At 43.8% G+C, this 14,026-nt stretch overlaps 1 protein-coding gene across 1 annotated transcript in view; it reads left to right on the top strand.

Annotated features, from left to right (window-relative positions):
• LOC137321659 (frizzled-3) overlaps positions 1 to 14,026 on the top strand; it is a 136,085-nt gene that overhangs the window by 74,367 nt on the left and 47,692 nt on the right. The window contains exon 3 of the mRNA XM_067984157.1: positions 12,376 to 12,572. Coding sequence (XP_067840258.1) covers positions 12,376 to 12,572 — 197 coding nt within the window. The remainder of the gene's footprint in view (positions 1 to 12,375; positions 12,573 to 14,026) is intronic.

Genomic DNA, 14,026 nt, shown 5'->3' with positions numbered 1-14,026 from the left:
TCCACCCCCCCCCCCCCCCCCGACCCAACCGTGGGAATGTGTCTTCTATATACTTGAACCATCTCTTCCTCGAAGGCCTCCCATTGTTCAGTTACTGTTTTGCCTAACAATTTTTGATTCCAATCCATCTGGGCAAAATCCCTTTTTAACACTCTGAAATTAGACCTCCTCCAGTTAAGTATTTTTATGCTTGATTGTTTCTTGTCCTTTTCCACAACTATTCTAAACCTAATATGATCACTGTTCCCAACATGCTCCACCTGCCCCACTTCATTCCCCAGGATTAGATCCAGCATTGCTTCTTTTCTCATTGGGCTGGAAACACACTGATCAAGAAAGTTCTCTTGTATGCATTTCAGGAAATCTTCTCCCTCTTTGCCCTTTACACTGTTACTATCCCAGTCTTTATTTGGATAATTGAAGTCCCCCATTATCACAACTCTATAGTTCTTGATCTTTCTGTAATTTGCCTATAAATTTGCTCCTCTATCTCCTTCCCAGTATTTGGTGACCTATAGTAGACACCCAGTGGTGTAATAGCTCCTCTATTGTTCCTTCTAACCAAATAGATTCTGTCTTTGACCCCTCAACTCAGTCATCCCTTTCCAGTGCTGTAACAGTTTCTTTGATCAATACTGCCAAACCCCTCCTTTCTTTCCTTCCCTGTCTTTCCTGAATACCTTGTAGCCAGGAATATTAAGTACCCAATCTTTCCCTTCTTTGAGCCAGGTCTCTGTTATTGCCACTATATGATAATCCCATGTGGTGACTTGTGCCTGCAGCTCACCAACCTTATTTACTATATTATGTGCATTTATGCACATGCACTCTAATCTCATCTTAGACTGCCTCGCATTTGCCTCCTGTCTGATCCCTCCTATTTTTGAACTATTCTTTACTCTAGTGCTATTTGTGTCTCTGTGCACCTTGTTTCTCCTCTGATATTTCATCCTAATGCCCATCCCCCTGCCAAATTAGTTTAAACCCTCCCCAGAGCACTAGTTAACCTCCCCATGAGGACATTGGTCCCAGCTCTGTTGGGGTGCAACCCATCCATCTTGAACAGATCCCTCCTGCCCCAGAGCTGGTCCCAATTCCACAGGAATCTGAAGCCCTCCCTCCAGCCACGTATTAACCTGTCTTATCCTACTATTCCTATACTCACTAGCGCGTGGCACTGGGAGTAATCTGGAGATTACTACCCTTTGAGGTTCTGCTTTTTAACTTCCTCCCTAGCTCCTGAAACTCTGCCTGTAGGACATCAACCCTTTTCCTTCTTATGTCATTGGTTCCCACATGGACTACGACTTCTGACTGGTTTCCCCCCCTCCCAAATGTTCTGCACCCTCTGTGATGTCCTTTACTCCGGCACCAAAAAAGCAACACAACATGCGGGACTCACGTCAATGGTTGCAGAAACGCCTGTCTATTGAATCCCCAAAACAACTGCATTTCTACACTTTCTTTTGCCCCCCTGTGCAGCCGAGTCTCCCACGGTGCTGTGGATTTGCTCCTGACTGCATTCCCCCGCGGTGTCATCACCTTCACTGGTATTCAACACTGAATACTGGTTTATGAGTGCCACACTCCCGGAGGCTCCTGCACTGCCTGCCTGTTCCTCCTTTTCTGTCTGGTGGTCACCCATTCCCTCTCCTCCTGAACACTCTGTAGCTGTGGGGTGGCCACCTCCTGAATGTGCTATCTATGAAACTCTCAGCTTCCCATATGCACTGCAAGCACCAACAACTGGCATTTATATAACGCCTTTAATGTAGAAAAACATCCAAGCTGCTTCATAGAGTTGTATTAAAAATTAAAGGCACTTTAACTCCTCTAACACTGGATTATGTCATCAACACACATTAATAATTGTTTAATAATCAGGTAGAAATAATACAGGGATTCTAGTTAATAATTCTTTTGAAATGTTTTTCTTGACTCCAGGCAGGAGGGGTGTCTTATTGTGTTTAAAAATATCTACACAGTGGTTTCCCTTATCATGCAGGATATGGAAAACATTGATAGTCAACCTTTGTAGTTTTCTCTTCTCCTTAGAGTACATAAGTTTCCACAGGCACCAGCAGCTCCCACCTGATCCAAATGCTGTTCGGTGTGAGCCTTGCAAGTGAACACTGCCGGGACATTAACAGTGAGGAGCAGGACAGTTGATTCTGATACTGCCCCTCCCCAACACTCCCACTATGAAAAAGGTAACATAATTGGTACTTAAAAAAAAACAGAACCTCAGTGACCACTTCAATTTATGTACAAGTTTTTGGTCAGCAAATGTCAATTTCTCTCTCCATTCTGTCTTGTCACACTCCAGCATCACACTTGGCATAGGCTACTTCTATGGAAATCTCTTGTATCCATATTTGTCGCAATTGATTGGCTGATATGTAAATTTATTGCAGCTCAGTATAAATTTAATCTAGCAAATATTTCAAAGTTAAATAAAGCCAATCAAATCATCAAAATTTTGAAATTTTCCTTCCACCATTTCTCCCCCTCCATCTGCTGTCTTAAGGGGTGAAAATGTAACATAAAAACATTTTTAAAATTACAGATTTCAGAACAAATGATTATTTTATAGCTAAATTCAATCATTTATTTCTTTAACTACCTCTTATTAATGGTTTTACTTGAAGATCCATTAGTACTATTTTAAAAACTGCATGCATGCAATTCTTGTCTATTACATGTCAGATGATGCACACTCACTAATATATGTATTGTAAGGTAACAAAGGCAGTTATTCGCAATGTGCTGAAAAACTCTCCAGGCCCAAATAGTGCTGGAGCTGCAATTTCTGCAGGTTCTGAATTAGCCTCCCAACAAACGAGGGCAAGAGTTCTCCAGCCTGAATAGCATTTAACACGTGAATAACTCGGCCAGTGTTTATTTAATATCAATTAGACTTTGTATCGTTAAAGGAACAAGCACCCACACTGGGAATTTCCTCAGGACTTCTCCAGCTCTGCTACTGTAACTTTGGTTTCTGCTGAAGCAACACCGGTGGAACGGGAGTCACCCGAGAAAATTCATCCTCCAGTACTTTAGCAGCAGAATAAATCTTTGTGTTTTATGTGGTCTAATAAACAGCCCATCCTCTGATCTACTGTGGACTGTACCACAACAGGTTCACTAGTCATATTATCCATTTGTTCCACCTCTATTTAAATTGCTTCCACTTGATTGGATGCTATGCAGATTTATTGTAATTGGGTTTATGCAAATTTTTTTAGAAAGGAGAACGTGAACCAAACACCTTGAAAAAAATGTTATTTTTCCTTCAGCTCCTCAACCATATCCAAGTAAAAATTAGTTTGGATCATAATTAGCCTGCAAAACCCAAAACAGAAGGCTGTGTCCTTTAATACTTGTAAACAATTTTACAACACCAAGTTATAGTCCAACAATTTTATTTGAAATTCACAAGCTTTCGGAGGCTTCCTCCTTCCTCAGGTGAATTTCCACATTCACCTGAGGAAGGAGGAAGCCTCCGAAAGCTTGTGAATTTCAAATAAAATTGTTGGACTATAACTTGGTGTTGTAAAATTGTTTACAATTGTCAACCCCAGTCCATCACCGGCATCTCCACATCCTTTAATACTGTGTACACTGACTGGATTCATGATTATAGCTGACAAATACAGTATTTTTTAAAAAGGCATATAGTACTGAAACGAGCTTGGGCAATAGGTGGTTGTCATGAGCCTGAGCCTAGGTCAGGGCGGATTTTCTTCTGACTGTCTCTTGCTTTGCTACTAATCACTGCCCCCCCTCCACTGCAGGTGGAGCACAAAGCTGTCACTTTGTGATGTCCTAAGCATAGCGCCTTAAAAATAACGTTTAGACTTGCAGTATCCTAATCCAGAGAATCTGACATTTAATTAGACACTAAAAGGCCGGTCTAATCCCTACCCTTTAGGCTTTTAAATAAAGGCAGATTTTAGTTGCAGCTTTTATTGAAAGTGGGATTAAGGTTTTAAATAAAATCATATGACAGATGTTAAGATTTAAAGAACCACAGCTCCACAAAGGATAAAGAGATCTGAAAAAGTGTTGAGGTATTTTAGATATAATCAATGGCAGTGTAATATAATCGCACATTGTTTTCAACTTAAAGATAAACTAGTTGCCATTCAAATCCAAAAAAAACTTATATTGAGTAATGCAGTACTGATGGAGATGCAGTTCTCTTTCAAAAAACTGATTCTTATTGCTGTTTGCGTTATAGTAACTTTTAATACTATGATTCTAATAATTGGAAATGTGTATTGGGGGGGAATGAATTTCAGGTGGAGCAGCACTCCTGTTACTCTGCCAACCCTTTTGATCAGCTGCCATTCCTGCTCATGTGCAACCCAGCCTTTACTCAGCAGTAGTAGAAGTGTTTGGCTTCCCATGTTACTGCAGGTGGATTCGAACAATTCTTCACTAAGTAAATTATCCTATGTAGTGCAGTGTGGTATATTTACTCATTTTAAAACACAGTAAAGTATCCGGTATAATGCTGTGTGGTACATTTACACATTTTAAAATACAGTAAAGTATCCTGTATAGTGCCGTGTGGTATATTTACTTATTTTAAAATGGTAAGAGATACTAGTTCTTTAATTTGTAAGGGTAAAGGTGAGAGCACAGAGAAATTTAAGAATGTGGTGGAGTGTATAAACGTGCGCACATATAATGTGTCCTGTGCCTCCTGGAAATTAGTGCATAGCATTTGGGGTCAAAGGTCACCAGGTGGGAATGCTGACCACGTATCAGATCCATAATTTAATGTTATATGCGAGAAGATTATGTATTCTCTGGTCATATTTTGAATCTTGATACATAAAGCACAGGAAAAGGAAAGGATATTTGACAAGTAAAGCCCATTGCTTCTACAGGCCATGTGCAGTCTGTCATGTTAATTCTACGCTAATCGGCTGTGGAAAAAATTCTATAACATTTGTCCACAAGGCCTAAAGATGATGGAGTTAAACACACATACTGATTCCAAGGTATAACATTCCTGTATTCTGCACTGTGAATATGATATAATGCACTGCATGGTGTTAGGCATAATAATCACATCTATATGCTATCTACCTATGTATCTTATTAACATTTTACATCTGTGTGTCTGTTATTGTGGTCAACCTCTTGCTGATTACATGGTAACCACCTGACACTGCAGACTAATTGACTCATTGAAAAAGAATTCAATCTTTGTTCACAATCATAGAGACTGAAAATCATTTAATGTTCCAACCTCTGCAGCTTTGGGCTCTCCGGCTGTACTCCCCTTCTCTCACTCAGGCCTGTCCCATGTGCTCTAACTTCGGTTTGTACTTTTCTACTTGACTTGACACTGAGTGCAGGAGCCAGTTGCTACCCAGCCCCATAGCAGCAGCAGCCTTCCCAGTCCTGCAGGTCTGACTTGGTCTGTGGTAACCCTGTAACCATTGTTGCGTTGTCACTCTTGAGATTACCGAGGAACAACTCCCTCCGAGACCAAACCCGAATTACAGGTGGCAGCCTTGCACAGTCCATCATTCTCTCCCAACACCTTTACACAAAGATGATACACACCCCAGCTCCCTCCTCTTGAGGGAGGCTCATGTGATTGGTGTTAATATATCAGAATGGATTGAGGATTGGTTAATGGACAGAAAACAGAGTAGGAACAAATGGGTCATTTTCAGGTTGACAGGTGGTAACTAGTGGGGTGCCACAAGGATCAGTGATTGGGCCTCAGCTGTTTACCACATATATCAATGACTTAGATGAAGGGACCGAGTGTAATGTATTCAAGTCTGCTGACGATACAAAGCTAGGTGGGAAAGTAAGCTGTGAGGAGGATGCAGAGAGGCTGCAAAGGGATAGAGACAGGTTAACTGGGTGAGAAGGTTGCAGAAGGAGTATAATGTGGGGAAATGTGAAATGTCCACTTTGGTAGGAAGAATAGAAAAGGAGGATATTTTTTAAAAAGTGAGAAACTAAGTTATGTTAGTAGTCAGAGGGATTTGCTTGTCCTTGTATGCGAATTCCAGAAAGTTAACATGCAGGTACAGCAAGTAGTTAGGAAGGGAAATAGTATGTTAGCCTTTATTGCAAGAGGGTTGGAGTATAAGAGTAAGGAGGACGTGCTGCAATTATATAGGGCTCTGGTGAGACCACACTTGGAGTACTGTGTACGGTTTTGGTCTCCTTACCTAAATAAGGATCTACTTGCCTTGGAGGCGGTGCAACAAAGATTCACTAGATTGATTCCTGGGATGAGAGGGTTGTCCTGTGAGGAGAGGTTGAGTAGAATGGGTCTATACTCTGGAGTTTAGAAGAATGAGAAGTGATCTCATTGAAACGTATAAGATTCTGAGAGGACTTGACAGGGTAGATGCTGAGAGGCTGTTTCCGCTGGCTGGCGAGCCTAGAACTAGGGGTCATAGTCTCAGGATAAGGGGTCGGACATTTAGGACCAAGATGAGGAAAAATTTCTTCACTCAGGGTTGAGAGCTTAGGAATTCTCCAACCCAGAGGGCTGTGGATGTTGAGTCATTGAATATATTCAACATTGAGATCGATAGATTTTTGGACACTTAGGGATAGGGCAGGAAAGTGGAGTTGAGGTCGAAGATCAGGTATGATCTTATTAAATGGTGGAGCAGGCTTGAGAGGCCAACAACTGCTCCGAGACAAGGCTGAAACGTTTGCAACCATCTTCAGCCAGAAGTGCCAAGTGGATGATCTATCTCGGCCTCCTCCCGATATTCCCACCTTCACAGAAGCCAGTCTTCAGCCAATTCGATTCACTCCACGTGATATCAAGAAACTGCTGAGTGCACTGGATACAGCAAAGGCTATGGGCACCGACAACATCCCGGCTGTAGTGCTGAAGACTTGTGCTCCAGAACTAGCTGCGCCTCTAGCCAAACGGTTCCAGTACAGATACAACACTGGCATCTACCCGACAATGTGGAAAATTGCCCAGGTATGTCCTGTCCACAAAAAGCAGGACAAATCCAATCCGGCCATTTGCCGCCCCATCATCCTACTCTCAATCATTAGCAAAGTGATGGAAGGTGTTGTCAACAGTGCTATCAAGCGGCACTTACTCACCAATAATCTGCTCACCGATGCTCAGTTTGGGTTCCGCCAGGACCACTCTGCTCCAGACTTGATTACAGCGTTGGTCCAAACATGGACAAAAGAGCTGAATTCCAGAGGTGAGGTGAGGTACTGCCCTTGACATCAAGGCAGCATTTGACAGAGTGTGGCACCAAGGAGCCCGAGTAAAATTGAAGTCAATGGGAATGAAGGGGAAAACTCTCCAGTGGCTGGAGTCATACCTAGCACAAAGGAAGATGGTAGTGGTTGTTAGAGGCCAATCATCTCAATCCCAGGACATTGTTGCAGGAATTCCTCAGGGCAGTGTCCTAGGCCCAACCATCTTCAGCTGTTTCATCAATGACCGTCCCTCCATCTCATAAGGTCAGAAATGGGAATGCTCGCTGATGATTGCACAGTGTTCAGTTCCATTCGCAACCCCTCAAATAATGAAGCAGTCTGAGCCCGCATGCAGCCAGAGCTGGACAACATCCAGGCTTGGGCTGATAAGTGGCAAGTAACATTCGCGCCAGATAAGTGCCAGGCAATGACCATCTCCAACAAGAGAGCATCTAACCACCTCCCCTTGACATTCAACGGCATTACCATCGCCGAATCCCCCACCATCAACATCCTGGGAGTCACCATTGACCAGAAACTTAACTGGACCAGCCATATAAATACTGTGGCTACAAGAGTAGGTCAGAGGCTGGGTATTCTGTGGCGAGTGACTCACCTCCTGACTCCCCAAAGCCTTTCCACCATCTACAAGGCACAAGTCAGGAGTGTGATGGAATACTCTCCACTTGCCTGGATGAGTGCAGCTCCAACAACACTCAAGGAGCTCGACACCATCCAGGACAAAGCAGCCCGCTTGATTGGCACCTCATCCACTACCCTAAACATTCACTCCCTTCACCGGCTGCAGCGTGTACTATCCACAGGATACACTGCAGCAACTTGCCAAGGCTTCTTCGACAGCACCTCCCAAACCCACGACTTCTACCACCTAGAAGGACAAGAGCAACAGGTACATGGGAACAACTCCACCTGCACGTTCCCCTCCAAGTCACACACCATCCCGACTTGGAAATATATCGCCGTTCCTTAATCGTTGCTGGGTCAAAATCCTGGAACTCCCTTCCTAACAGCACTGTGGGAGCACCTTCACCACATGGACTGCAGCGGTTCAAGAAGGTGGCTCATCACCACCTTCTCAAGGGCAATTAGGGATGGGCAATAAATGCTGGCCTCGCCAGCGATGCCACATCCCATAAATGAATTTTAAAAAATTTCTTATGTTAGACAGGGATTAATATCAGAGGCTTGAAGTCCTGAGTCTGCCTGTAGGCCTCTGGCAGGCAAGGAAAATGAGAGAGAGGGAGAGATAAAATGTGTGAGGCATTCAAATGTAAAAAACAGAAGAGGAAGAGATATACAGATGAGAGGGCACGGCGATGAAAGAAAATTACACAAGGAGAATGTGAGAGTCCAAGATGAAGAGGTGAAAAGAGAAAGTGTGAGAAGCATACCGGGAGAAAGAAGCTGTTTATTTAATTGCATATGGTCTCATTCTGCGTTAACTGGGAAGATTTCTCTCCTCTTCCTGAGTGGACAGGTGCGATGTAAATCAACTGTGGTATATTTGTCCACAGAAATCTTACATTCACACTGTTAAATTATTCTCAGCAATCTTTTTCTTATACGTTCATGGGATGTGGGCATCGCTGGCGAGGCCGGCGTTTATTGCCCATCCCTAATTGCCCTTGAGAAGGTGGTGGTGAGCCGCCGCCTTGAACCGCTGCAGTCCGTGTGGTGAAGGTTCTCCCACAGTGCTGTTAGAAAGGGAGTTCCAGGATTTTGACCCAGCAACGATGGAGGAACGGCGATATATTTCCAAGTTGGGTAAGCATACTCCAAGGCGGCCTTCGAGACACACGACAACGCAAAATCGTTGAGCAGAAACTGATAGCCAAGTTCCGCACCCATGAGGATGGCCTCAACCGGGATCTTGGGTTCATGTCACACTACACGTAACCCCACCAGCGAACAAATGTTATCTGTTTTTAATATAACGGGTCATTGACTGTCTTCCTTCTCTCTCTCTCTCTCTTTTTGGGTGTTTGTATATTCGGTGGCCTTTTTAGGTGACACCTTTCTGTCTGCTCACTGTGATTGCCTTGGCAACGGGCAGTAATCACCAGGCATTGTTCTGTGATTTTAAAATGCGAAGGATTCGAAAATCTCATTTCCACACGGTTCACCTGACGACGGAGGAAGCCTCCGAAAGCTTGTGGAATTTAAAATAAATTTGTTGGACTATAACTTGGTGTTGTAAAATTGTTTACAATTTGCTGATTGAGAGTAGGCTAATCGGGCGGTAATTTGCCGGATTGGATTTGTCCTGCTTTTTGTAGACAGGACATACCTGGGCAATTTTCTACATTGTCGGGTAGATGCCAGTGTTGTAGCTGTACTGGAACAGTTTGGCTAGAGGCGCCGCTAGGTCTGGAGCATAAGACTTCAGCACTACAACCGGGATGTTGTAGGGCCCATAGCCGTTGTTGTATCCAGTGCACTCAGCCGTTTCTTGATATCACGTGGAGTGAATCGAATTGGCTGAAGACTGGCTTCTGTGATGGTGGGGATATCTGGAGGCGGCCGAGATGGATCATCTACTTGGCACTTCTGGTTGAAGATGGTTGCAAACGCTTCAGCCTTGTCTTTTGCATTCACGTGCTGGACTCAGCCATCGTTGAGGATGGGGATGTTTACAGAGCCTCCTCCTGCCGTTAGTTGTTTAATTGTCCACCACCATTCACGACTGGATGTGGCAGGACTGCAGAGCTTTGATCTGATCCATTGGTTGTGGAATTGCTTAGCTCTGCCTATAGCATGTTGCTTCCGCCATTTAGCATGCATGTAGTCCTGAGTTGTAGCTTCACCAGGTTGGCACCTTACTTTTAGGTATGCCAGGTGCTGCTCCTGGCATGCTCTTCTACACTCTTCATTGCACCAGGGTTGATCCCCTGGCTTGTTGGTAATGTTAGAGTGAGGAATATGCCCGGCCATGAGGTTATAGATTGTGCTGGAATACAATCCTGCTGCTGCTGATGGCCCACAGCGCCTCATGGATGCTCAGTTTTGAGCTGCTAGATCTGTTCTGAATCTATCCCATTTAGCACGGTGGTAGTGCCACACAACACGTTGGATGTTGTCCTCAGTGCGAAGACGGGACTTCATCTCCACGAGGACTGTGCAGTGGTCACTCCTACCAATACTGTCATGGACAGATGCATTTGCGACAGGTAGATTGGTGAGGACGAGGTCAAGTAAGTTTTTCCCTCATGTTGGTTCGCTCACCACCTGCCGCAGGCCCAGTCTGGCAGCTATGTCCTTTAGGACTTGGCCAGCTCGGTCAGTAGTGGTGCTACCGAGCCACTCTTGGTGATGGACATTGAAGTCCCCCACCCAGAGTACGTTCTGTGCCCTTGCTACCCTCAGTACTTCCTCCAAGTGGTGCTCAACATGGAGGAGGAGTGATTCATCAGCTGAGGGAGGGCGGTAGGTGGTAATCAGCAGGCGGTTTTGTCGAAACTTAACACTATACAAATGCATTAACACCCAAACAAGAGTAGTACAAGGAGAAACTTTATTGAACCTCAACTTGTATACAAGTGGAAGCGCACCTCAAACAATGGTTGAGGGTACAACTTCACCGAGTCAATGAAACAGCTCATGTTTATACAATTCAGTAGACAACGCCCACCTGTTACAGAATATGGGCGTACACGTATATTCTTTATTGGCTCAGGTAGTTGGTCAATCAAGTAGTGAGCCTGCCCCCGAACATCCATAGCCATCTTGTTACCTTGCATGTTGGCCTCTACATTTCTGTTTCTTGTTATCAGTAAGGCTGGGGCCAGTCTCAAGGCTACATGGCCGTTCACTAACGCTTCTTATCGTATTCTGTAGTCAGTTACATCCTTATCTCAAGGGAGGTCAGGCTGTGCTAGGCTTAATTATCAACATACCAAGGCTCAAACGTAATTACACAATTGTGCTTCTATGTGTGCTGTAGCTAAACCTATTATGTGAGTTAATATGGTCAAGTATCCCTTCATGCACTTCCACAGTTTCCTTGCCCATGTTTGACCTGATGCCATGAGATATCATGGGGTTCAGAGTCAATGTTGAGGACTCCCAGGGCCACTCCCTCCTGACTGCATATCACTGTACCGCCACCTCTGGTGGGTCTGTTCTGCCGGTGGGATAGGACATACCCAGGGATGGTGATGGAAGAGTCTGGGGCATTGGCTGAAAGGTATGATTCTGTGAGTATGGCTATGTCAGGCTGTTGCTTGACTCGTCTGTGGGACAGCTCTCCCAATTTTGGCACAAGTCCCCAGATGTTCGTGAGGAGGACTTTGCAAGTCGACTGGGCTTGGTTTGCCTTTGTCGTGTCCAGTGCCTAGTGGTCCGATGCCGGGTGGTCCGTCCAGTTTTATTCTTGTGACTTTTTTTAGCGAGATTTTACAACTGATTGGCTTGCTAGGCCATTTCAGAGGGCAATTACGAAGCAACCACATTGCTGTGGGTCTGGAGTCACATATAGGCCAGACCGGGTAAGGACAGCAGGTTTCCTTCCCTAAAGGACATCTGCTCAGTGTTTCTCTTGATTTATCCTTTTACTTTTTCGCCTGTCTTCTTGTTTTTGTAATTTATGCAGTCCTGTCTACCAAGTTCCTTGTACATTTTTAAAGCCTCTGTTTATCCCTAATACTCTTCAATCTGCTTAATTGCATTGTCTTTAATCTCTCCTGATTTGGCTAGAATGAATCCCTATTGCAGTAATATTACACTTGTTCTGGAAGTGATGGTGATTCCTGAGTTGCAGACTTACCCTGGCAGCAAACATACTGGAGTTGTCAGTCAACTATCCCTGTTTGACATTTAGCTGGCTGGAAAAAAGTTATACTCTCCACACAGTGACCATGCTCGTTTAATATAAACCATTGTTGGTTTGTTCTAAGTTTGGAGGAATGGGGAGGATTGGTCTTAAATGACTGGATTGAAATAAGTATCCAGTCAATGATCTTGAATTGGGTTACATCACATACTGTTAGATAAATCAGATTGCGGTGAATGTGATGGGGATTTAATTTAAATTCTGTTGATCGTAACAGATCATTCTGAATCATAGACACTGAATTTCTACTGTACCAAGTTCTCTGAATAAAGCTCCGTAACCTTACGCACGTGCACGCTTCTTTCTTTCAGCCATTCCACCCTCTTGTAAACTTGGAGTGTTCCCGGGACCTGCAGCCATTCCTGTGTGCGATGTACGCCCCAATTTGCACGGAGTATGGCCGTATTACGCTGCCGTGTCGTAAGCTGTGTCAGCGAGCGTATGGGGAGTGTCATAAGCTGATGGAGATGTTTGGAGTCATGTGGCCAGAGGAGATGGAGTGTGTAAAGTAAGAAAGAAAGTTAACCCCTCTGATCCTGAAAGGTGATGAGAAAATCTCTGAATACTGGAAATGAGAGAAAATGCTGGAGATACCCAGCAGGTCCGTCAGCTTCTGAGAGAGAAATGGGAAATGTTATCATGACTGAATGAAGGATCTCAACCAAAGATATTCACCTTGCTTTCTCTTCCAATTGCTGCCTGACCTGTGGCCATTTAAGGTGTTTTCTCTCTTTATTTCAGGTTTACAACATTCAGCTTTCATAGCAATCATCATGGTTAATGTCAAGCACCTGAATTTTGGTGTCGTCATTGAAGTAGAGCTTCTGACGCACTGACAGTGAAACTGCGCATAAATTGTTTCTGACCTGCAATTGTAAAGTATAAAACACAAGACTAAGAGATTCCCCTTAGTTTTCATGAAACCTTCTGATGACATTTAGGATTATACTGAAATTTAGATGCATTTCTCCTTTAATCCCTAATTACAGCAGTGTCCCACTTGGACACCAGAACTTCTCTCAGCTATCTGACTGACTGACTGTTTGTGCAGATACTTGGGTAACTTTGTGCAATGCAACTACACCCAGCATGATCTAGTTTAAAACTTCCCCAGCTTATTTTGTTTAGGACTCTTGCAACCACTGAGTGAATATTTTTATCTCTTTAGTTTGGGCTAGGTTCTAACTCCTGTTTCATAGGCAAATGGGCAGTTTTCCAACAGACTGCACTACACCCAATGCTTCAGAAAAACATTCATGAAAACCAGCTCTGGGCTTTGGCATTTACATGGGTGCTTCTGATTCATTAAAGCTACCATCACATGTGGGATTTTTTTTTTGTGCAGATTCAAGTTGTATACAGGGCTCCAAGATGCATTTCTGGTACTGACGTTCACAGCATCCACCCCTAATGTGTCAATGTATCTTTTCTCTTTCCAGATGCTGGCAGTCCATCTACGAATTTCCAGCATTTCCTTTTTTAACTACAAGTACCGCCTGCTTTCTAGAACCTTGTTTTTTCTTTTGAAATGTATGCTCCCCTCCCCTTGCCAATATCTACTCTCACCCATAGTCAGTAACCTGCAGTGGTTTGCTCTTGTGACACTTCCTGGTTGACCCATTAGAAGAGACACTCTTGCTATTTAGCAAAGGATCCTACTTACCTCTAGAATTGTTCCCCACCCCCTTCACTCCTCCAGGTAACATGACCAGAACTCGTTGGGAATTTAAATCTGATTATTTGATGTGTTGGGAAAAAAAACAGCTCAGGTAACTTGTAATACTTTCCCCATTACTTGGGTTACACAAACAACTGTAACTACATTTCTTAAAAAATTGACTGGAGTTTGAGAGAAAGGAGTTTGAAAGAAAGAAGAACCTGCATTTAAATAGTGTCTTTCACATCCTTAGTACACCTGAAAAGCACTTCACAGCCAGTGAATTGCCTTTGAGGTTTACTCAC

This window comes from Heptranchias perlo, chromosome 5, assembly GCF_035084215.1.
Source record: "Heptranchias perlo isolate sHepPer1 chromosome 5, sHepPer1.hap1, whole genome shotgun sequence".
In the NCBI taxonomy this organism is placed as follows: Eukaryota; Metazoa; Chordata; class Chondrichthyes; order Hexanchiformes; family Hexanchidae; genus Heptranchias; species Heptranchias perlo.
The sequence above is the reverse complement of the archived record's forward strand: the minus strand, read 5'-3'. Positions and strand labels throughout refer to the sequence as shown.